This window comes from Natator depressus, chromosome 10 (assembly GCF_965152275.1).
Source record: "Natator depressus isolate rNatDep1 chromosome 10, rNatDep2.hap1, whole genome shotgun sequence".
NCBI lineage: Eukaryota > Metazoa > Chordata > Testudines > Cheloniidae > Natator > Natator depressus.
This window is the reverse complement of record NC_134243.1, coordinates 38475851-38501141: the sequence shown is the minus strand read 5'-3', so window position 1 is coordinate 38501141 and position 25291 is coordinate 38475851. Positions and strand designations below refer to the sequence as shown.

The following is a 25291-nucleotide window of genomic DNA, read 5'->3' as shown; positions in this document are numbered from 1 at the left end:
ATGGCTACGCTGCAATGAGATACTCGCAGCTGCCCATGCCGGCTGACTCGGGCTCACGGGGCTCAGGTTCCAGGGCTGTTTAATTGCAATGTAGATGTTCAGACTTGGGCTGCAGCTTGAGCGCCGGGACCCTCCCACCTCGCAGGGTCCTAGAACCCAGGCTCCAACCTGAGCCCAAATGTCTACACACTACAATTAAAAGTCCCTTAGCCCAAGTCCCATGAGCATGAATCAGCTGGCATGGGCCAGCTGCAGGTGTCTAATTGCAGTGTAGACATATCCTTAAGCTCTTAGTTTCAGCTTCCCCATTAGTAAAATGAGGCTAATGCACACCTCTGTTATATGAGGTCTCAGTTGTAAAAAGTAATGTTTGAGGATGTAAGTATATGCATGTTAAGTGTGATCTTTTCGTAGTTCTTAAATTATTTAGTATTTTACATTGGCTGTAGTATACAATTGTGAAATGAAAACACTGTGATGAACTAGCCACTATGTATATGTGCTGCTGCCATCTAGTGGATGGAATCAGAACTGCTCAATGATATATCATAGGCCCTATACTGCTAAGAGAAACTCACCGTCAGCACAAGTGGTCAAGGGCTTGTGTTTTTGGAGCAGGAGGTCTGAATTCTCTCTTTGCCACACAGTGAAGGAAGGAGCAGCTGCTGTGACAACCTTAAAGTGGTAGGTTGTCACAGCCTGTTGCAAAATATACCTGCTTGAAGACAAACAACAGTATTGATATAGACAATGTTTTCATCAGACGCATGAGCTAAACCAGTTGTACTCACTAAGGTTTGGCCAACAAGCCAATTATCCCAAGGGGCAGTGCCAACGGCTGTGTCAGTGGCACCCTTGTCTGAGGCTGCTAAATAATTCCTCTCTTAAACAGAGACAAGTCTGAACCCAAATCCCTTTCCCTAAAGTGTGAGAAATGTTTGGCTCTGAATCCAAGCTTTGTGGCTCTGGCTGTTCTTAGCTGGGTGCAGGTTACCTAAACTGTCAATAGAAGTAGGGGAAAGGTGGCCTAGTGGATAGGATACTGGGATTATGAGACTTAGGTTCAGCTTCTGGCTCAGCTGTACACTTTCTTTTTTGTGACCTTAAGAAAATAATTTAATCCACCCCTGCGCCCCGCTTCCCTATTGATCAAACAGTGGCTAGATAACATAACCCACTCTCACAGGGCTGTTGTGAGTATAAAATCCTTTAATGATTGTGAGGTGCTCAGATTCTATGGGGATGTGGGCCATATACAAACCCAGACAGATGAATGTGAAATGGGTTTTCCACACTGAAGGAAATCTTGATCAGATCCATCCACTAAAAAGATCTTACCCAACAAACATGCCAGCTTCTGGGCTGACAGCCACTGTGACTGGGGCAGTGTTTCTGGCATACCAAGACACTAATTTTACAACAGCGTCCGTCTGTGTGCATTTCTCCTCTGGCTCCTTTCTACTCACAAGCTTTCCCCCAGGACTTGTTCCACCTTAAACTTCTTCTGCTGCTGGTTTATTATCAGACAAGAGCATAATAATGGACCATGCCATCGCTTTCAGACTGGATTCATTTTCTATGGATTCCAACAGATTGACTTCTTTCAGTATCATTTCATGGCCTGAGGGCTCTGAATCCAGATTGCAGCCTCCTTTTCCCTACCCCAACCCCCCTTCCTTTTCTTTCTTTCTTCCATCCAAATTTACAATCCCTCATTACCATTCTGCTCCACCCTCTCCCTAGAGACTTTGTTCTCTTGCCTGTATCATTGCATTGCAATTGTTCCATGTTTATTTCAAACATTTTGGCGGGCTATAACTCCAATGGAAACTTAATTAATTGCAGGGCATGTGGACCTGGGACAATAGCGTCTGAAAAAAATAAAATCATTAGGAACGGCTTTTTCAAAAAAAATAAAGGAGTTTTATGCTATGCTGATGAACAGGCTAATAACAGCAACAACTGGGTAATGGGGAACGCATTCCCTGTATGTTTTCAGAGCTCTTAACAAATCTGTAATGCAATTCTATTCCATTGCTACAGACAAAAAGAAGGGTTGGGTCAGATACACGGTGGGCCAAATTCTGAAGTTCTAAGTCCAGGCAAAATACCTGTTACAAAGTTAGATGATCAGGTTAAAAGAATCTTTTTTAAGATTGTACACAGCTCCATTGGCTTCATGCTCTGAATAAGGATGGAATAAAAACTGAGCAGGGACATCAAATTTGGCCCTTTATGCATAATTTGATATTACTTAACTTATATTGTAAATACCGTTTATAATTCAAACAACCTGCATCCTGATTAGATCTACCCAAGCTGGCATTTCCTGTGTAACTCACCTCAAAACCACAGATTTGACAATTACATTTTCCAAGATAAATATTAGTCCTAGGGAGGTCAGATCCTATGTGCAAAGGCTCATTGATTCAGTGTTTTATTCATGTTGTGTGCCTGTATAATAGAAAGGGGTTTGTTTACAAGTTGTGTTCATGTATATTTTACCATTTAATCAATCAGCAGTATATATATTTCCCCAAACCTTTCTCAAAAATTAAGCATCCTCCTTCCCTCAAATCACTGTGCACACCATCAGCTGTCTGTGTGCTGAACTCCTCGCATCTGGACAACAATCACTTCAAATCAGCCTTTTCACTCTTTTTTTCTATTTCATTATATGGTTCTCAAATTCTAGTTGTTAATGGAGAAAGGGAGCCCACCCCTCATCCTTCTCTCTGCTCCGATTGGCTGAAAGTTTCCGAGCCCTGCTCCGATTGGAGAATGGCAAATCATCTCCTTCCCCCCAACCCCCCGCGCATTCACCCCTTAGTCCACCGTCGTTGAATCTGACCAGCAATCGGTGGACACCTTAGTCAATTTCACAATGAGCCTTCTGGTCACTTTCATCTCGGCTGCTTGTCCCCTGGCTCTGAATCACAGCATCACTCCGGACTAGCAGGAGGAAGGAGGGAAATCCTGCTTTGCATCCTGACAACTTTTGCGGCGGAGGCCTGGGGAGATGGATGGCGGAGACATGCAGGCGTTAACTCCCCACGCACATTCCAGCATGGTGTCTGTTGGGGAAGGATTTACTCTAGTCTCTGGCATTTGATTCCTCCTTCTGCTTTATTGGGAGACGAAATCTCAGAGAAGATGCCTTTGGTGCTGTGGGCTCTTTGCCTTGGTGTCCTGGATACGGTCCTTTGCAGTTATTCAGAAGACCAGTGCAGCTGGAGGGGGAGGTACGAACTTCGGTCCTCAATTAAAAATAAGTAACCATTGGCAAGGATCGCCAGAGATCGCACTGTGCTAAACGTGCCCTATGGTGGGAAACTATCTGCTTTGTCCAGAAACTCAGATAACTTTCTGTTAGTAATGCAGGCTCATATCTTCCAGCCCCATTGTCCTCAGTGGGAGTTTGGACGGCCGGATGGGTATTCATGAAAAGGGCTGGTGCAGCAGAGTTTCGGGTGTTTAGGAGCTGGTGGATGGGGTAGTGCATGTTCTGGCTGAGCTGTTATAAGTATCAAGAGGGGGGCCTGATTCTGTTTGCACTTATCCTGGTGTCAATCAGGAGTAAACCCACTGAAGTCAATGGTGTAAAGGAGAGGAGCTTTTAACCAGCAGTTTGCATTCTTCTTACTAACCTATGCCCAGGGAAATATTGAGTTTCCACTTTATGTTTGAGAAAAGGAAAATTCCAGTTCTTGTGGCTGCCATTTTTAGTCAATTGAGTTTAACTTTCACAGAGCCTCTGGGGAAAATAGATTGCTTTCCTCTAAGGAGGTGATGGTTTGTGTTCTGTCCTCTACCCCCCATTCCCCAACTGCTATCAGAGGGGGAAAGTATCTCCCTCAAAGCTAGCTAGATGAAAGCTTACAAGGTTTTAACTTAAATCCAATCTGAGAGAACAACATCCATCCTCCCAAACCGTCTCTCTGTGAGGGGCAGCATCTTGTGTCCTCCGGCAGAGGTTATGGTCTCTGCATCACATAAACCCTCCCGCTGGCTACCCCAGCTTCTCTGTGCTCTGTAATGGTGGGTTTTACTTGGTGTGATGATTGTTTTATTGCATCCTAGGGCTGCAGGCCTCTTATTGTTTCTTTGTAAGGTGGCAGGAGGGGAGAAAGGAATAAAGAAGTGAAAGTGCTGGAGTTTGTTTAGTTTTTCTCATCTTTATGGCATGCCCCCTTGCAAGATCAAAGCTGCCCCCTAGAATTAAACAGTGATCTTACTCCCTGCAGTGTTATAGGGACATGTGAGAGTTACAGACCTCTGCCACTTGCAGTTTCTTGATTCCCTGTCCTCTCCAACCTAACTGTTTTGCACTTCATAATAATATCAATAGTGAACAATAAAATCGGATGCAGTAGTAGCTAATCCTTTCCAAATACACCATGCTGCCTGCTTTCATAGGAAAAGAACTCAAGTGAAAGCCTCAAAATAAAAAGCCTCTGAGCAGCCTGCTTTAATACATGAGCCAAATTGCTCTTTGACATGATTTTGTTGGGAGGTTGCAGAACTCCCAGGCCAAGGAGCCATTTAAAACCACAAACATTGTTCAGATCCGAGAACAAAGCAAGGTTTGTCAAGCAGTTACTGTAAGAGCCCTGGGGCTTGGAACACCTTTTCATTGTGTGGGTACAGTGCCTAAGATAGTGGGGCCTGAAGTGATGAAGTGATGAAGTGAGCTGTAGCTCACGAAAGCTTATGCTCAAATAAATTTGTTAGTCTCTAAGGTGCCACAAGTACTCCTTTTCTTTTTGCGAATACAGACTAACACGGATGCTACTCTGATACCCAAGATAGTTCAGTGGCAGCATCTGTTTCTCAGTGTTTTTGCCTATGTGCAGTTCTACAGATGAGTTAACTACAAAGGAGCAAAAACAGGTCAAGTGACTGTCACTGGTTCAGTCTAGATTAAAGACCCATGCCCTTCTACCTCCTGCTGAGACTTTTGCTTGCTTACTAGTGTGATAGTGCAAAGAATGGAGAAGTACTCATATTATCACACTCTTACTGCTCCAAAAGCTTTGGAACTACTTTAGAAAAGTTTGGCTGTTGCTTTTACAGCAGAGATTTAACAGAATCAGTAGCCCTGAAAAGGTTTCTAAATAAATGACTTGGTCCCTCTTTTGGATCATATGTGAATATCTAGTGAATGACTGAACTAGTTTTTCCTGCCAGGCTGTAACTCTGTAGATTTCACTGTTTTGTTATGGGGCCTGGTTACAGATTCACAATTTTGGGGGACCAACCTGGGCAGATATTTCTCTTCCTCCTTTCCCTGGTCAAAGACTCAACTTGTATTAGAATAGAACACTGGGGAAGACTTGCTGGCTAGTAGACTGCAAGCCCTACCAGCTTAATATATGCACTTTCTCAAACGACACAGAGTTGGGCTGGGTCAGTACTTGGACGGGAGACCCCATTGAAAAAACCTAAAGATTATTCTTCTTTCTTAAGCTTCTTAGCACCTTTGAGATAAGACAGCAAACCAAGATCCTGGCCACTGTTCTCATTAATGATCCCCTGGCATTCTTTGTCAGCGTTGTGTGTATGGACCAAATTCCAAAGCAGGTAATTAGCCTTCCAAAATCTTACCTATAGTTTAAATCAGATATAGCTACAGGTTTCTGCACTTCAACTAACAGCACACAGTCACACTATAGCTTAGCAACTGTTGTCTTTCATATCAAAGGTATTTCAATACAGGTGTGAAGTGCTCCTTATATATCCCTGACTGCTTTGAGTTCTTTGGGTGGAAAGCACTATAGAACAACACATTAGTTTTATAATTTTTTTTGTTTAAAAAAAACCTAGGAGGTAGACTAGATTGGACACTAAACTATGACTAAGAAGACCTGGTTCTATTCCTGTCTCTGCTACTTGGCAAGTCACATCCCTGCTCTGTGCCTTGGTTTCCCCTGCAATCCTTTGCCTGTATTCTCTACTGCAACCACTTTGGGGCAGAGATTGTATCCTGCTATGTGTTTGCTCTAACGGTCCCAGCTGGGTGCCCTATCCATTAGTACATGCTGCCTCTCAGAGCCTCCATTCTGTTCTCACATATGGGATTCTAATGTATCTTCATTTGCGTTACAGATAAAAGATGGTCTTGTGGATCAGGAACATAATTAGGAGCTGGGCTGCCTAGGCTGTGCTTCAGGCTCATGGTGTGACCTTGCACAAGTCTCTCTGTGTCTCACTTTACCTGTCTAACCCACCTCACCGTGGGGGAAGGGGGACCGATGATTAATTGTTTGATTGCTTAATGCACTTGGAGATCCTTAGCTAAAAAGGGCTATCAAACGCCAAAGGAGAGATACAAAATACAATCATGGAGCCTTAAAATTCTGCCTTCCCTGCAGGGGAATGTCGCTGAAGGACACTGAGTTCCTGCACCAAACGGTTGTTCCAGGCCCACAGGGAGGGGCTAGGTTAAGGCGTCAAGAGTGGCTATAGATTCTAAACGCCAGCATGGAGAAAAGTGGAGGCCATAGGCCATCCTCCAGGAAGGGGGACTCCCCTCTGCACTCTCTGTTGTTTATACTGTGCACACTCCACGTGCCTAGAGATGTATACAAGGCAGCAGCGTAGTAGAGCAGCAGGATGACTTTGCCCACAGCAAGCATCGGCAGGCCTGCTGCTCAACTAAGTTTACTCTGAATGGCCTCAAATCTCTTCTTGCACAAGGAAAGCAAAGTAAATCCCATCTCGGATTCAGGAGAAAGCTGGGCTTTAATTTGTAAAAGACAACAGGCGGGCGCAGGGGCAAGCTACGCCCACTGCCCCCACAACCTGTCCTTCCCTGTGAGCTCCCTCTGCCTTTCGATGGACACCTCTTAGGAGTTTGCCCAGCTGTATGGGGCTCCAGCCTTCTCCGTCTCTTCTCAGCCAAACCCCTTGGGTTCACCTTTGAGTAAGGGGAATACTATACATTGCCATTTATTCTGGAAGGAAAGGCTCTGGTGCAGTAGCTGAGCTGGTTCTGTCACGTGTCCCCCAGGCTCACTTTCCCTCCAACATGCCCACTATGGCCAGCCTGAGGCATTCAAAAATTGTGAGTCAGGCACAAAAAAATCAGGATTTTTTTTTTAAATAATAAATTTTGGGCTCTTTGCATTTGCCTTCTGGTTTCTGAGCCTTTAAGCTGTGCTCCCTTCATGTTTTCAAGCTTTGCTCTGCAGCCTCAAGAGATACAAACATCCTTTTTAAAAAAAAGAAAAGAAAGCTGGGAGTCTCACATACTCACTTGGCTCCAGGAGCTGGGGTGCTAAGAAAATCCCTCAGTATCACAAGAGTTGGCAGCAGGTCACTGAACATCACCATATGGCAACTATTAGGGCCTGGTGGACTCTCTATAATCTGTCAGTCTGGTGGGTAAGAAATGGGTCAGTGATTAACCAGATGCTGCAGCGGGATCTAACCCAGCTTAGTCATCGGACAGCTTTCAGACATGAACTATAGGGCAGACACAACTGATGCCACAAGAGGCTGTGGTGGAGTTGGTCCTTCAGCCTGATACCTCCCCTCTAGAGCCACACCCACCGTGGGAGGCACGTGTATGCCTGCCAGAGCCCTTGCTGAGCAGGGCCCCATGCAGACTCCCTGTACCAAGCTCCTGTCCTCTCAGTTAGCAAAGCAAAAGCCAGGAGACAACAAAAGCTCCTGAGTGGTGTCTGAGGCCTGGGATATGCAGGAGATAAGACTAGATGATCTGGTGGCCACTTCTGGACCCAAACTCAATGATTATGACAAAACCTCAGGCCAACAATGTCACAGAGGCCAGTGATTTGCAGGTACCCTCTAGAGCAGTGGCTCTTAACCTGGGGTGCATGCATCCCCTGGGGGTGCGAGACATGCCAGATTTTTTCAGAAGGTAAATCATCGAAAACACAAATTAAGCACAGGCACGTAAGTACAACTACTTTGTTTCATCAAACCTATGTATTTATTAACATTATACATTTAACAATTACTGTAATATACAAACAAAAAATATATCTACGTTTAAAGAACTGACCTACTTCAACGATCTTTGATAAGGGGTGTGAGAACAAATTTTGATTTTTGATAAGGGGTGAGAGAACATATTTTGAGAACCAAAGGGGTTCAGGCTGCAGTAAAGGTTAAGAACCACTGCTCTAGAGGCACCTTGAACAGGAGGTGCTGAACATCCACAAGTGAAATCTCTACAAGCTTCTGGGGCCCAGTAGCTCAGACAATGAGGTTCAAGATATTAGCCCCCCCCAAAAAAACTGAGGGCCTCCCCTCACAATCAGAGGCCAGGCTTGAAAATTCTGGCCATGGGAAGGAGGAGTTTGGTGGTGGCCAGGCAGCCAGAAAGAAGATAAAGTCTTAGGGAAAGAGGAGGATGTTCATCTCTTGGGAAGATCAGGCATAATTTGGATAAAGAAGAGCATGAGACGTCCAGGCCTGGAGCCTGGTATGCCATGTATTCAAGCTTAGTGGTGTCTTTGGTTGGGAGATGCTGATATAATAGGCATTCCAAACCCATTGGGATAAGAGCAGCTTCATTTCCTGGAGCCTTTCCACCTCATAATGCTGCATCTTGGCAGGGGGTTAGACTAGGTGACTCTTGCAGTCCCTGCTAGCCTAGGATTCTATGATTGTCATGCTGCTTCTGCAGTGAGGTAGAGAAGGGGGCCCCCAGCGCTGCATTTGCGTCTGAACTTCACCAAATCATCAGGGTGTCCAGAGCCAAGGTCTGGGTTCAGCACCCAGAGAAAAAATGAGGAACAGCTAAGAAATTTGGATAGGGGCGGTGGATTTGGGGATCCAGGGTCTGACTCAGGTCCATCTCCACCTGGAACAGGTGATTTCCAAGCTGGTCGCACAGTAATTGAGCAGGCTGCTCCACAAGGAAGGAGCGAGTAAGCATGAAGTCAGCCCAGAACTGGAGGAGGAAGACAAAAGGAGCAGTCAGGAGAGTGTTGAGCCTGACTCTTTGTTACAAGCCCACATTCTAGCTCCGTCATGGAGTGCCCCAGTCACTAAAACCCACATCCTGCAAGGGAGTTAAGCACTTACATCCAATTGATTTGAGTGGGAGTTAGGCATCTAACTTAAATACCTTAGAGGATCAGGGCCTAGTCCTACTCCCAAGGCTCTTGGCAAGTGGAGTCAGTGCTGGTAGCTGTGGCCATTGGATGCTAGTTTAATCTGCTGCATGGCGAGACCATTGGGAGCTGAAGTGGCCCTGGAGCATGCTGGGATAGAGAGCCTTGTGCCAATGGGCTAGTACAGTGGTTCTCAGCCCAGGGCCGTGGCTGCATGCAGCCCAATTAGCACACAGCTGTGGCCCAGCTCAGCTGTGTGCTAAAGTCTGCCTGCATGCCAGGGTCTGCCAGGTTCTCGGTGCGGAGGGATCCGGGCTGCCCACCGCCTAGCGTGGCGGGGTCAGGGTAAGGGCTGCCGGCCCGCCCCATGTGGTGGGAGTCCGGGGTTCAGGTTGCCAGCCAGCCCCGCGGAGTCAGGTGTCCGGGGCTGCCAGCTGGCCCCACAGGGTTGGGACCTGAGGCAGCTGCCTGGCCCCGCAAACTCTGGGGTCCAGGGCAGCTACGGGGTGGGGGTCCGGGGTCGGGGCAACTGGCCAGCCCTGCACAGCAGGGGTCCAGGGTCGGGGAAGCCAGCCTGCCCCACGCAGCAGGGGTCTGGGGTTGGGGCAGGCGGCCGGCCCCATGAGCTCCAGGGTCTGGGGCAGCCAGCCGGCCCCAGTCCAGGGAAGCTGCATGGCAGGGGTCCAGGGCGGGGGTCCAGCTTGCCCTGTGGGGTCCAGGGCTGCCAACCCGTCTCATGGGGTCCGGGGCAGCCGCCCGGCCCTGCAAGCGCTGAGGTTCAGAGCAGCCATGTGGTGGGGGTCTGGGGCGGACAGTCACCCAGCCCCACAAGCTCTGGGGTCCAGGGCAGACATGTGGCGGGAGTCCGGGGCAGCCATGCGGCAAGGGTCTGGGGTGGGAAGCCGGCCCCACATGGCAGGGGTCCGGACTGCTGCTGCCCTGCCACCTGGCCCCTGCGGCCCAGCTAACACATTGTGGACCACATATGCGGCCCACAATGTGTAATAAGTTGAGAACCACTGGACTAGTAATATGGTAACATGCGTTTGTTCTCCCCTCGCAGTGGCCTGTCCCAGGAATCGGGCAGCGTGGAGCAGATCTCTCTACACTGTGCTGAGGGCTCACTTGAGTGGCTGTACCCAGCCGGGGCTTTACGCCTCAGCCTCTCCCCCCGCCTCCCCATGAGCACTGCAGCCAAAGGGAAGAGCCCCAGGCAGGTCACCACCTGTATCAAGCCCTCCAGCACCTTCCGAGGAGCTCAGATCTATCTGGAGAGGAATGGGATCCTGGAGCTGCTGTTGTCTGAGGCAGATGCCTCCCTTCGCCGCAGGGTGCGCTGCTTCACCTGGCTGCCCCAGGAGAAAGTGGCACTGTTCCTTCAGTCTACCCTGCACCAGGACATCAGCCGTCGGATTGCTGCCTTCCGCTATGAGCTGCGGGGAGACTGGAACTCACGCCTCTCACTGCCCTCCAGCAACCTCAGCATGGAAGGTAAATAGCCAGTGGCATGGCTCCACAGGGTGCAAGTGTAACACTGACAGACCCTGGCCATCGGTGGGCGGGAAAGAACCTGGGACCTCTGGAGCTAAATGCATGAGCCTCTACTGCAGGACCTAAAAGCCATACAGCCAAGTCTGTAAAGAAGACTCATTAATCTCTCTTTCTAAGTAGTCTCGGTGCCACGAGAGGGAACAGAACACCACACCCAGGAGGTGTGTGGGTTACACCAGGACTATTAACCAATTCCGCTGCTAATCTGTATTGCTCTCCTGTCCTATCCTGTGATTTTGCCAGTCTCCTCCCTCACTGGGCAAGGAGGGTGAGATCCACCACAACAGTGCCCCCCTGACATGAGCTGCTGCTCCAGCAGGATGAGATTCCTTACTGCATTGTTCTACCAGGGCCAGTTAAAAATCTAGGCTTGTGCGCATCCTTTTAGAGAGGGAGGCTGGCTGGAGCAGGACACAAGGACCCAGGACTCCTGGGTTCTATTTCTGATTCTGACACTGACTCACTGTATAACCTTGGGCAAATTGCTTCACCTCTTTGTACTTCAGCTTCCCTCTCTGTAAGATCAGGGTACCACTGCTGATATACTTCACAGGATAATTAGTTATTAACAGACCAGTCCTCAAGGCCTTACTTAGTTTGCATTCAGGCAAAATTCCCCTTGATTAATGAAGACAATGGGAAGTTTTGCTTGAGTCAGGGTGCCAGGATTGGGCCCATTATTGACCGCAATAGCAGGGCCCTGAGCCACGCAGCTGTTACACAGTAGGAGCATTTTGGTCAGTGGGAATCTTCTTGGGTTTCTTGCTGCTCCAGGCTGCAAAGAGGCACAGGCTGTAGGAGGTTCCAGCTACTGGCTGCTAAAGGACCCGCATGATGTGGGCCTCCTGTCAGGGACAGGGAGGGGATGGTAACCCAAGCTGGCCTCTTTTCCTGAGCGTGTTTAGAGAGCGAAGCCAGGAGCCAGAGGAGGATCTCAAAGCAGCTCCTATCGACATGTTTAATCAGTGCCACCTCGCTCCACGGCTGAGCTAACAAAAGTCCAGTCTGCGGCCCGTGAGGGACATCCCTGCCATTCAGCCACCCCAGAGATAAGGGGCTCTCCTGGTTGCCATGGCAATCCCGGCATTCTCCACATGGGAATGGCAAGGGTTGCTCTCTTGCAGCGCCCTGTGAACCCTAAACACGGGATTAGTGTGACTGGTTTTTCAGGAAAGGGGATTTGGAAAGAAATAGCCTGGCCCTGCAGCAATGGTGCTCCTCCCCCCTCTTCTCCTTCCCAGCCATAGGAACACCTCCGATGGCAGCAGAGCTGACCCCTGGGTCAGGGAAAGAGCACAAAGATCTGGAAGCTGTGGGCTGGGTGAATTAGCAGTATTTTGCCACAGAGCTAGCATACCCCTCCCTGCCTGGAGAGCTAGTCTGTCCTAGTCAGGTTCATCACCCCATGTATAGGTACCATAACACCTACACCTGCCACAAGGGCTTGTCTGGGAACCTTGAGCCTAGAGACAACCTGAGCCTGTCTGTATAAGAGGACAGAAACCGACTGTTGAATCCCAGGCACCTTGAACACCAGGAAAGTTCTCCTCCCACTCTGGGTTCTCAGCTCGAAAGCTCAGCAGTGTTTGAACCAGGGAGGGACATGCATGTGGTAGGGGTCATTCAGACCAAGGGAAACTTGGGTTCAAGCCAAATCCCTGGCTCCATCTCTAGCCTATATCACAGAAGGGGAGCATGTCATTGCCTTCCTCCTCTGCCAGCTGTCAATCACTGTGTATTTCTGATTATTAAAGAACACTGGGGTTGGGGTAGAGGAAACATTTCCCCTTGGTGAGAAATAGCATTCATGGCCCTGTTCAGAATGTCCCAAGAATGGATAGGGCTGCCCCTCTCCCCTAATGGCTGTTACCAGTTCAGTTTCATTTGGCTCTTACTTCCCAGTTTGTACGGGTAGTAGAAGAGGCTCCTCCTCAAACGGCACACGGTGGTCCCGTGAGTGTGCTCCGAGTCAGGGACTCTGTATTCTGTTCCCAGGGCAAGTCACTGAACTGCTCAGTTTCCTGCTCTCTGCACTGGGGATGCCAACAATGAACTACCATGCAGGGGAGGGGCAAGGATACATGAATTGCTCTTTGTAAAGCGCTTTGAGACCTTTAGATTGACAGGTTAGGGGAAGGATAAACTGTACTGGGAGGAAAGATGGTATTGTGCTTAATACAGCACCCTGAGAGTCGGTTCAATTCCTGGCTCTGCCACAGACTCCTCGGCTGACCTTGGGCAAGTCATTTAAGCACTTTGTTCCCCAGCTGTAAAGCAAGGGTGGTCATGCTTGCTTTCTCCCTCTCCTTATCGATCCTGTCTGTTTAGCTTGTAACTGCTTTAGGTCAGAGCTGTCTCTTGCTATGTGTACATACAGCACCTAGCAGAATGAGGGGTCTGTGAACATAAGAATGGTCATACTGGATCAGACCAAAGGTCCATCTAGCCCAGTATCCTGTCTTCCAACAGTGGCCAATGTCAGGTGCCCCAGAGGCAATGGACAGAACAGGTAATCATCAAGTGATCCATCCCCTGTCTCCCATTTCCAGCTTCTGGCAAACAGAGGCTAGGGACATGATCCCTGGCCCATCCTGGCTAATAGCCATTGATGGACCTGTCCTCCATTAACTCTTCTAGTTCTTTTTTGAACCCTGTTATAGTCTTAGCCTTCACAACATCCTCTGGCAAGGAGTTCCACAGGTTTACTGTGCATTGTGTGAAAAAATACTTCCTTTTGTTTTAAATCTGCTGCCTATTAATTTCATTTGGTGACCCCTAGTTCTTGTGTTATGAGAAGGAGTAAATAACATGTCCTTCCTTACTTTCTCCACACCAGTCATGATTTTATAGACCTCTATCATATCCCCCCTTAGTCATCTCTTTTCCAAGCTGAAAAGTCCCCATCTTATTAATATTTCCTCATATGGCAGCAGCTCCATATCCCTAATCATTTTTGTTGCCCTTTTCTGAACCTTTTCTATTCCAATGTATCTTTTTTGAGATGGGGTGATCATATCTGCATGCAGTATTCAAGATGTGGGCGTACCATGGATTTATACAGAGGCAATATGATACTTTCTGTCTTATTATCTATCTCATTTGTAATGATTCCCAACATTCTGTTCACTTTTTTGACTGCTGCTGCACATTGAGTGGATGTTTTCAGAGAACTATCCACAACTCTCTTTCTTGAGTGGTAAAAGCTAATTTAGACCCCATCATTTGATTTAACTGGGAATTGGTCCTGCTTCGAGCAGGGGGTTGGACTAGATGACCTTCTGGGGTCCCTTCCAACCCTGATATTCTATGATTCTATGATTTTATATGTACGGTTGGGATTATGTTTTCCAATGTGCATTACTTTGCATTTACCAACATTGAATTTCACCTCCCATTTTGTTGCCCAGTCACCTGATTTTGTGATATCTTTTTGTAGCTCTTTGCAGTCTGCTTCGGACTTAACTATCTTGAGTAGTTTTGTATCAAATTTTGCCACCTCACTGTTTAGCCCTTTTTCCAGATCATTTATGAATATGTTGAATAGGACGGGTCCCAGCACAGACCCCTGAGGGACACCACTATTTACCTCCCTCCATTCTGAAAACTGACCATTTATTCCTACCCTTTGTTTCCTATCTTTTAACCAGTTACCAATCCATGAGAGGACCTTCCCTTTCATCCCATGACAACTTACTTTGCTTAAGAGCCTTTGGTGAGAGACCTTGTCAAAGGCTTTCTGAAAATCTAAGTACACTATATTCACTGTATCCCCCTTGTCCACATGCTTGTTGACCCCGTCAAAGAATTCTAGTATATTGGTGAGGCATGATTTCCCTTTACAAAAACCATGTTGACTCTTCTCCAACAAGTTATGTTCATCTATATGTCTGACCATTTTATTCTTTACTATAATTTCAACCAGTTTGCCTGGTACTGAAGTCAGGCTTACTGGCCTGTAATTGCCAAGATAACCTCTGGAGCCCTTTTTAAAAATTGGCATCATATTAGCTATCCTCCAGTCATTTGGTACAGAAGCTGATTTAAACGATAGGTTACAATCTACAGTTAGTAGGTCTGCAGTTTCACATCTGAGTTCCTTCAGAACTCTTGGGTGAATACCATCTGGGCCTGGTGACTTATTACTGTTTAGTTTATCAGTTTGTTCCAAAACCTCCTCTAATGACACCTCAATCTGGGACAGTTGCTCAGATTTGTTGCCTAAAAAGAATGGCCCAGGTTTGGGAATCTCCCTCACATCCTCAGCCATGAAGACTGATACAAAGAATTCATTTAGTTTCTCCGCAATGGCCTTATCGTCCTTGAGTGCTTCTTTAGCATCTCGATCGTCCAGTGGCCCCACTGGTTGTTTAGCAGGCTTCACTGTGACCCAGGGACCACTTGATGCCAACTGACAGAGGTCGCAGAGGGGATGCATAATAATACTATTATAAACTGGAGGTCAGGCAGGACCAAAACTCATGTGTGTGTGGACCGCCCAGCCTGCAACTCAGGTGTACACAGCTTGGAACATCACCAGACAGCCTGTACACGAAAGATACTGTCGTACTGTAGGATGATGGGGCACAACACATCAGCCTGTGAGTGTGTTTTTGGGGGGCACCATGCCACAGAAATGAAGCATCTGTAGGAAGTTTTCCATGGGGAACATGATACACAGAAGCTATGTGGTCTAGTGACTTGAATTCAGGGTTAACAGTCAAGAATTTGTCAGCTCAGTTCCCGAACTCTGCTGCCAATTCACTGTGTTGCTTTGGGCAAGTCACTTTACCTCTCTTTGGGGCCAAATGGGATAATGCTTCCCTGGGTCCTTGGGAAGGGAGATGCAAAGATAAATTAATGTTTGAGAAATATGAATGCTAAATATTATTCCCCTTTTGGCTGAGTAGTGTGTGGCCCAAGCAGGGTTAGCCTATGAGATCTGGCAAAGCTCAGAGAGGGTTATGAACAGCAGTTAGTCCTGTTGCACTTGCCCAGCCCCACGGCCTCAGCCCAGGGGGCAGCCTGGCTCAGACAGATGTGCACCTCAGCTTAAGGATTCCTTTCAGTCTCTGCTCCAGAGTGAGAACTCCAGGGGCAGAGGGGTGGGCAGTGGTGTCTTGACTTGTTTTTCTGGTTCCAGTGGCTAGTGCACCAATTCTGAAATGTACTTTCTCTGGTCTCTTAACTCCTTATGCTCTCTGGAGGGGCAGTGGAGCAGTCTCAACAGTGCCTTATACCAGAGGTTCTCAGTCTTTTTCTTTCTGAGGCCCCCACAACATGCTATAAAAACTCCACAGCCTACATGTGCCACAATAACTAGTTTTCTGCATATAAAAGCCAGGGCCAGCATTAGGGGAATCAAGCAGGGCCACACCACAGAGGACCCTGCTAAGGTAAGTTGCTCAGGCTTCAGCTTCAGCCTCAAGTGGCGGGACTTGGGGCCCCGGGCTTCAGCGCCATGCAGTAGGGCTTCAGCTTTCTGCCTTGAGCCCCAGCAAGTCTAATGCCAGCCCTGCTTGGCGGGCCCCCTGAAACCTGCTCACAGCTCCCCATGGGGCCCTGGACCCCTGGCTGAGAACCACTGTCTTACACAGCCATTTGCTCAGTGGAGACTGCCCTGCACTATGGAGAAAGGAGGGGTTTTGCTGAGAGTGACCTTTGCCAGTGGTGGATTACTCTTGCCCAGGGGGCCCAGCCAATTGGGGCACCCCAGAAAAATGAGCACCACAGCAGAAATCTGCTATGGGGCGGCAGAAGCCAGGAGCCCTGGCAGAAGCCGTGGGGCAGGCAGGGGAAGCCCCAGCACCAAGACCCAGATCCCCAGGAGAAGCATGGGGCAGCGGGGAAAGTCCCAGCACCTGGAGCCCTTGCTGTAGCCCTGGGTCTCAAGTAGCTCTCACTCGCCGCTGTGGCGCTGGGCCTGTGGTGGGAGGACAGAGCTTCTCTGGTCTTGAGGCTGCAGTGGGGGCGGGAGAAAGGAGCGAACAGGAGGTAGGGGTGGGAATGGGGGCGAAGTGGGGGAGCTGAATGGGGTGGGACTGTGGGCGAAACAGGGGCAGGGCTGTGGGGGAAGGGGTGGAATGGGGTTGGGCCATGGGCGGGGCCCCAGTTCTGGCACCAGGGTCCCTCCACTTGCTCTGAACCAGGGCCCCAGGAGGCCTTAAGCCGACTCTGCCTTTACATACCATGTGCAGAGCAGGGGTGGGCGGGAACGGGAGGATCTGTTGTCTCAGCGAAGCTTGGGACAGTAAGGAATTGGGATGCAGTCTCCCAAACTGGTACTACACCAGAGATGGAAGTCAGCAGCTAGAGATCTGGGGAAAGGGAGCCAGGCTAGAATGGAAACCAATACGCCCAAACACTGACCCGGGGTCATCACCTTCCTCTGGCAGAGCGGTTGTATTTTGACTGAAGTGTAAAGCTGGACTCTTGATCTCACCCTCACAGGTGTTGCATGTGTGAGCACAAGCTACAAAGTACAGAGCAAGGCAGGGAGAGCGCAGCTGCCAACTTTCGGCTGCCCAGGAGCAGGAGTGAGGCCTAAGAGAGGAGAGTGTAGCTAAACAGCTCATTAGCATGATGAGGATCACACTTCAGCCCACATTTCCTCCAACACACTTGTTCTCTGCCCACAGAGGGCTCGATGCTCTGTCCCTCAGTGCAGAAGGTACTGTCCAGCACTGCTTATGTTCTGCATGCATAACCTCTGCCTGCTATGGCCCACAAGCCCCTTGCACATCCTGTGGAGCACCATGGAAGCACTTGGATACAGGATACCAGCAACCCCTATCTTGTTCTTCCCTTCTCCTGAGCAGTTCATTGCAATTCCTGACTCAGCCAGAGGGGTCACTGCAGAGCTCCCTCAGAGCACATTGCCTCTGCAGCTTTCCCCACACAAATCCAGAAGCTCTGAGCTTGCCTCTGGGACCTTTGTATTTTCTCTGCAGAATCCACATCCTTTGTGCATGGTGCTATTGCAGGGGGAAGCTGCATTCCACCAGGCCAGCTTCCAAGTAGAGAGAGCCCCGAGAGGGCACTGGGCAGCAGAGCAACCCTTGTGAGAACAAAGGCAGAGCCCCAGGCACCCGATGGTCTGAGGAGGCCAGATGGCGATGCAGTGTGGCACCTGCAAACAAAAGGGATTAAGCCACCATTCCTGCCTTGGGAATATCTGAGAAGGAAGCCTGGGACTCACTTCTAACACAACTTTTCTCTGTTTGAATGCTACAGGGGCATGCCGGCCATGTAATAACACGGAGATCTTGATGGCCATTTGCACTAGTGACTTTGGTGAGTAAGCTTTTGCCATTTCTGCATTTACTGTTGCCCTCTTCTGCTTCACATTCTCTTCCCCCAAGGGTTCTTTTTCCAGGAATCGGGAGTATCTGACATCAGTGGATCCAAGAATTAAACACAGAACAAAGAAAAATCCAGTCTCTGATGTCCCCATGATAAAGAGACATGCTAACCAGCACATAATACACAGTACTATTTACCACTGGCCTCTACTAGAGAGAATGAGAACAGCTCAGTTATGTGCCATAGGCCTTATGACAACTAAGGAGATTCTTCCTTATCTCAAGTGGTAAGGAACTGTGCTGGTGGATTAAAAGGCCTTGAAATCTATTCCCCGTCTTACCAAGGAGTTCTGGGAGATCTCTGGCAAGCACTAGAGCTGTGCAGAGTGCAACAATTTCATTCCGGGGCAGTTCTCAAGGTTCTGAACTTTATTTTTGTTCCACATTGGAACATTTCACACGTTTTAGCTAAACTGAATCATGTTGAAACATCTATTTTTGGATGGAAAATGTGAGCTTTTCAATCTGGGTCCCCTTCCCTCATCAGATGTGACCAGGGAGCCCTTGGCCAAAAAAAGCCTTGCCTATGAAAGCAGGCTAAACCAATATGTTTCTGCAAAACGTTTCCTCTCTGACAAAATTGCATATTTCAGTCAAAGTCATTTGGTCAAAAATGTTCCACCCCGCTCTAGTAAGTATTGGAATGAAAGCTGGAGTACTGTGTGGCCAGATTTGTTACTTAATGTACTCTGTGTTGAGTCTTTCATACACCCCTGTATTCCACAGGTCTTCGCAGTGAAATAATTGGTGCAGAAATAAAAGAGGAAGAGGGAGAAATTCAACAGCATAGGCAAAGCAGAAAAGCTCCTTCCCCTGCAGCACAGAAGCCAGGCACTTGAAATGGGAAGGAGGGGCCATCTTTTCATCCTCGCCAGCCCCTGCACGCACACACAGGGTTGGGCATAGTCCAGATCTGACAGAGCATGTGCATGGGAGCTATTCGCAGTGTGAACTTTCCATATGCTGAGCAAAACAAGGGGCAGTTGGTGTGGAATCAGAGAGCCCAGTGTGGCAGCTTTACAACGGCAAACAAACCAGCCATTGCCCTTTGTTCCTGTCACTTAATTAGCTGACTCATAGCTGGCAGGCCAGGCCATGGCAAAATTAATACCATCAGCAGGTAGCCTGTGGTAAGTGCTGCCGACAGAGCTAAGCCAAGGCATTTGCTCCCAGGATGTGACCATGCAGCCGAAAACAGCCTTGCTCCTATTTAAATGTCCACACATGGCTGTGCCACAGTGGACAGTTGCCAATTATTCCTGCACGTGTTGTTAAGCTCCTAATTTGCATCTCTAAACAGTAGAAGGAGGGTCAGGGGTCACTGGCTGTCCAGTCCAGAGTTGCCATGCCAATGAAGAAGTCAAACGTAAGAGCAAGGGATTTGCCATGCTAGATCAGATCATAAATCCAGTGGTCTGGCAGAGGCCAATACCTGCTGATTCAGGGAAGGCCAACCCCACTAGAATGCACCCAGCTAATTGTGCAGTATTACACATAATATGTGCAGGGAGGGGAAAATCCCTTCCTGACCCTCACAGGTGATCAGTGCATGCACTGAAGAATGGGGCTTCATAACCTTTATCTCAGTACATAACTGTGAATGCTAGGAAATGCCCATGAGTATCCAGCCTATGTATTCAGTGACCCCCAGCAAAAGCACATTCCCCAGGTTGGCTGTCCTCTGTGTGAAGGGGGATATTCTTTTATGTTCTTTCTAAACTTACCAGCCATTTCTTTCATGGAGTGACATCCCAACTAGAACAGAGAGAGAGGGGTGGTGATGATCCCTTTAGAATACAGCACTTGACATCCATTATCTGCATTACAAGGGGATTAGCACAGGAGAACCCACTGAGCACTGGTCTATACTAGACTTCTGCGGGGGATGCAGCTCTAGCCGTGGTAGTAAGGATAAGAGCACTGGCATGGATTGAGCATGGGTGTTTTTGCCACTGTCCCCTAGACTTACTCAAGTATCTCCCCTTCTTATTTTGGCCAGTGAACCTCAATTCTCTCCTGCAGCTCCCCTGCCCACAAAACACTGGTAACTGGGCTCAGTGCAGGAATTCCTGGGAGAGGTTCTCTGGCCTGTGTTATGCAGGAGGTCAGACTTGATGCTCACAGTGGTTCCTTCTGGTCTTACAAATCTATAATGCACCTCCATTGTGACCTGCAGTCCCTTCAACTATTCCAGCACCACATCCCCATGCAGAGCTGCCAGTGTGCTGAACATGTAAATACATCAGGCTTTGGGCCCAGGTCTCCAGAGGTAAGAGGCTGGTGCAGTGACCCCATGGATCGCCTGTGCCACCTGGACCTAGTCAGTTTTTACCAGATAGCTAAGTGTTCCCAGTTAGGGATGCAGAAGTCACAGCAGTGCAACAGTTCCCAGCTCTGGATCAGTGAGTAATTGTGTCTGTCCTACCACCTTTCCCCTCAGTCATTCGTGGCAACATCCGGACCGTCTCCAATGATGTTGAGATGCAGGAATCCGTCATCAGCGTGAGTGCCATGCGCATTCACCGGCAGAAATTCACTTTGTTCCAGCCTGCCGGCAAATCCAGCAAATCCATGGGCAGCATCCACACTCTGCTGCAGTGTGGAGTGAAACCAGGACCTGGCAGCTTCCTCTTCATGGGGTGGCTGCACTTTGGGGAGGCCTGGCTTACCTGTGCTCCCCGTTACAAAGACTTCCGGCGTATCTATGAGGATGCGCACCAGGCTCATGAGAACCCCTGCGAAGTCTCGCTGGACTGAGCGATGAGGGCAGGGGCAGTCAGCCTGACCCTTGGGAATGGGGATCACCAGCAGCAACAATGGCACCACCAAGGGCTCACATCCACCAGCCTGGAGCTAGCAAGAGTTCTCCCCATCCCATACAGACCTGCAGTGGTCCCCATTCCTGCTTCACTTGCTCTGTGCTGAAGAGAGTTGTAAGGCACCTTCTGTGCTAACAGGAACCTGGCCCCTGGGGCGGAGATCCCCAGACTAATGATTAGGAGCGGGCACACACTGAGTAACATGAAGGGAATTAGACCCTCCCCTTGTGGGGAACAGTAATACACATAGGACTGACTAATGGACAGCAGGACTTCTAGTCAACCCTCCCTTTAAGCAGCTTGAGGGGACAAAAAATGCCAATGAAATGACAGTCTCTGCACAGTTGCTAAGTCAATCCTTGCTATCCCAAGATTCATTGCCAGGCGAGTCCCAGCGCTGAAGGACTTTCTTGCTGTACTGTGACTGTTCAGACTAAACATGGGAGTGGGCTGAGCGCGTGGATCATCAGAACTGGAAACCAATGCATGAGCAACTCTGCTTCTCATTTTGCACCGAAACACACCCACACGTCGTGGAAAAGGCTTTGGCAAAACCAGCCAATGGCATGGGAGCCTGTCTGTGAAAATCCTGCCTGAAGAAAGAGGCCATTCTAACTGCACCTGGTTTGACCCATAGAACCTGATTCAGCAAAGTTCTTGAGCACATGCTGTCAGTCCCATTGACTTCAAAGGGACTAAGGCCTAGCGCCTCAAAGGTATTTAGGCATCTGTGTGCTTTGTAGAACTGGGGCCTTGTTGCTCTGACAAAGTTTAGTTCTGAAATAGCCCTGCTCCCTCTCCTTCCCCAAGAGCTTCACCCCTCCAGGGATGGGAGGAAGACCCAGGGAGTGGCAGCTACCATTTTTACATTCCATTTAGTATTTGTTTGGGTAGAAATGTGAAGACACTGCTTTGTACACAGCATGGGAAAGTGGGGGATAGCTGAGTTATGGGGGGGAGTCAGAGCAGGGTTGGGGATATCCGCTGGATGGGCTCTTGAAAGGACATAAATTAATGGGATCACAGCTAGAAGTTTGCCTATCCCTGGCTCTGAACTTGGCTGCCAAAAAGTTGCCCCATAGAGTCCTCACAGGTATCTTGTGTCTACTCTCATTGACACTTGGGGAGTGTTCCCTGGAGGGGCCCCAGCTTTACACTACAGTAGCAGAGCAGAATGTGGGTATCAATCTGTATCTGCCAGGGGAGGAGGAAGCTTACCTGCTATGGGTTTTGGGTGCTGGGGAAGTAGTTTATATCTGCCAGCAAGGAAAGACATAAGCAGCCCTAAGACTTTGATTAAACCGTTATGTAAATGTATACACAAGCTCAGTGCTGCTCTTCAAGCTCCTGCCAGCGGAGCCCTCACTCAAAGCCCCATGCACAGACTTTGGCGCCACCTCTCTCCACACCTTTACCTCCATCCCTCAAACCTGGCATTGTCCTTGCCTTCAGCAACACCCAAAATGCAGAATCACCAAAAGCTTCTAGAACACTTTAAAAGAGAGGTGGGCCCAGGCTGAGATTGGCTCTAAACTTCCCCCGAGTTCTGCTTCAGATCCAGATCCAGGGTTCTGGTTCTGGTGTTCCAGTCTGGTTTCATCTCTGCACTAAAGAAGCTGACACCATTTTAGCATCACTTTTGTGCTGTCTCTGGTCTGTGATCATCATCTACGGGCCTTGACAGGACAAGAGGGGTGGGAAGAACCTTTGCGAAATTCAGCCTGAAGTGGTGCAGAATAACTCTTGTGTGTACAGCAGTGAACTCTCACCAGGGAAATTTTTTTAAATGAAGATTTGGGTAGACTGTAGTTTGAAGAAAAGGTTCCCGTATAATAGACCCCATAAACTAATGGCACCTGTGGGAGCCTGAGTGCATGGCGGAGATGTGACTGGAGAGCACAGGTTTGTCTTTCTGCAGCTTGTGTATTTCTGAGCGGATGGAATCTCAACACACTATATAGATATACAGTATTGTCAACCATGTGTGTATTGAAGGAGATGGATTTGCAACATTGTGAGGAGTCCCTACGGAGAATCTGTACATGTGGAACAGAGATTGCCATGCCATCCCAGATCAGTGTGCTTCAGCCACCAGTGGTGGAAAGTAGGCAGGCAACAGCTGCTGATGGAAGCATTCAGGCAGAAGCAAAGACCTTGGGAGGAGAGAGCAAGAAAGCAGAAGCTTCTCATTGGAGAACAGGAGATAGGATTAAGGATCAAGAGATTCAAAAGACTCTTCTCTTCTAGATCATTGCTTTACAAACAGTTGGAACTTGGACAACTGCAGAGAAGAATAATCTCTTGGTTTGATTATTGGGGTGTGTGGGAAGGAGATCTGGGTTTTCAGTTTTAAGCTGACACATCCACTTTGGGGTGCTCAGAAGCTGTAGAACAGAAATTTTGAGTTAAAGGGACAGGGCTGAGGGGAGTTTGGGACAAAGTCAGTCACACCAGTTAACTATCAGCACACTCCTAATTTCATGTGGAAACTGCTGCTAAAGCCCAGGAGTTTTAGACCTTGGCTACACTACAACTTCCAGTTGAGTTTGTAACTCATTAGTGGCACAGCTGACCCTAACCATGGCTTGTGTCTACATACACGACACTATTAACACTCAGTTAGTAATCATGGCAGCTAACTAGGTAGTTTTGGCTCAGTTCAGATCTAGCCTGGAACATGGTTGGCTTCTTGTAACCAGTTTGTAACATGTTTTTTGCTGTGCAGGTGAACAGCCCAGCATGCTTTGGTCCCCCTGCTGCAACATGTCCTCTACTCTAGACCCTGTTGAGGTGTCATGAGAGCTGCCCAGATTTTCCCACAATGCACTGTTACAAACCTAGGGTAGGTGTGAACACATAAACACCTGTAACATGGTTGCACTGTGAAAAAATCTGCAGCACGGAGACATGTCTGTTGTAAAGGGTTAGATGAGACAGGTTACAACACCATTGTTTCATATGAAGTGTGGATGGGACCTGCGGCCAGTGAGTGACGGTTCACATGATTCTGCCCCACTTCCTATCCAAAAATGCTTATTTGGGAGAGGAGCGATATTTGACAATGGAATGGGGACACCATATGTGCACTAAAAGTTATAATGATACCAAATTTGTGGGTTTTTTTTAAAGACTAAACTTTTATGTGTAAAGCATGTTTTGTTTTGTTTTTTTAATTTGAAATCTTAATATAAAGTGCATCTCCACAGCTGTAAAACACCGCCTGGCACATTAGCTGTCGCCATTCTGTAGGGTGTAGTCAATGGCCGTGAGAATCTTTGTAACTGAGTTTGTACATATAACGTCTATTTACAAGGTAAGGAAGGAAGCCCTGATTCTGTGTAGTTTGTAACAATGAGATTTCTTCTTGTTATGGTTTGAAATAAACAATTGTATTTGTCATCTGTGGTTTTGAAACACCATATAAAAAAAATGAGTATTTCTAGCAACTCTTGCGTCCGTGATTTTTTTCTGGGGACACTGGGTCAGGCTGTGTTCCTATCTCACTAGTTTTGAAACAAAATTGAGTTTGGGGAAAGTTAACAAAAACTAATAACTGAGATTTTGTAAGAGGTTAACAAGTTGGAGAGAGGCTTTCACAGGGCTCTCCAGGTGGACAGCAGCTAACAAGCTTAGCCCATGAAACACCGAGGTAGAAGCATCGTGTGATTGGAGCAAACTCAGTGCCAAATTCAGCTCTGGTGTATCTCTGTTTAACTCAGTAGCCTTGGTCCTTTGGTTTAATCTACCCTGATGCCAATGAACCTGTCTGCTCCGAACCAGAAAAGGAGTCAGGGAGTAGCTGTAGTGCAGCATTCAGACCTCCTCGGCATCCCAGTGACAGCTGTGTTGGTTTCATTGTATAGTGTAGGTAGGACCTTCACCTTGTTCCTGAAATATGCTACAGCCTTAGGCCTTAGCATGTTCTATGGACATTGCTTTGGTCATATCTACATTACAAACTGGAAGTCACACTTTATATTAAGGTTCTTTTAATAAAGGGTAAATAGACATTTTAATAAATAGTTGATTGTTATGGAGTCCAAGTTACTTATAACCTGACCTGTTACCCTCTGTAACACCTTCTTTTGATGTGCTTATAACCATCAATAGTACAATACTATGCTGTAACATGCTTATACCTCTACCAATAATTTATTAACCCTTTATATACAGAAGGCTGCATTGTGGAGCTGTGTTATAACACAGGAATGCCCTGACCACCTGTGTGATAACATGGATTGCTTTGGCCCTTGTAGATTGAACCAACCCATAGGAGAGTTTGGTTACAGGACTGGAACTGGTAATGAGGGGGACTCGTAACCAGTGGTTACACTGGCAGAGATTCCAGCCATAGAGTGGCAGCTAAGTGCTGTCCCCTTAGATCTGTTGTCTGTTGAAAGGAATGGTTCTGTATGAGAGGCTAGTGAAGTATATGGCCAGATACTTCGCCCCATGGCATAGGGCTGCCATTCTCTTAATC

At 48.1% G+C, this 25291-nt stretch overlaps 1 protein-coding gene across 1 annotated transcript; it reads left to right on the top strand.

Moving 5' to 3' along the window:
* Window positions 1-3021: 3021 nt before the first annotated feature.
* On the top strand, window positions 3022-21756 carry METRN (meteorin, glial cell differentiation regulator). The gene is made up of 4 exons (XM_074965841.1): window positions 3022-3242; window positions 10147-10574; window positions 17865-17924; window positions 20433-21756. The coding sequence occupies exons 1-4, from the start codon at window positions 3154-3156 to the stop codon at window positions 20747-20749; spliced, it is 894 nt and encodes a 297-aa protein (XP_074821942.1). The 5' UTR covers window positions 3022-3153; the 3' UTR covers window positions 20750-21756.
* Window positions 21757-25291: the final 3535 nt, after the last annotated feature.

Coding starts and splice junctions, on each gene's coding strand:
- METRN (XM_074965841.1), top strand. CDS start 3,154: ATGCCTTTGGTGCTGTGGGCTCTTTGCCTTGGTGTCCTGGATACGGTC. Junction 10,575..17,864: donor CAGCAACCTCAGCATGGAAG/GTAAATAGCCAG, acceptor TGAATGCTACAG/GGGCATGCCGGCCATGTAAT. Junction 17,925..20,432: donor CATTTGCACTAGTGACTTTG/GTGAGTAAGCTT, acceptor CTTTCCCCTCAG/TCATTCGTGGCAACATCCGG.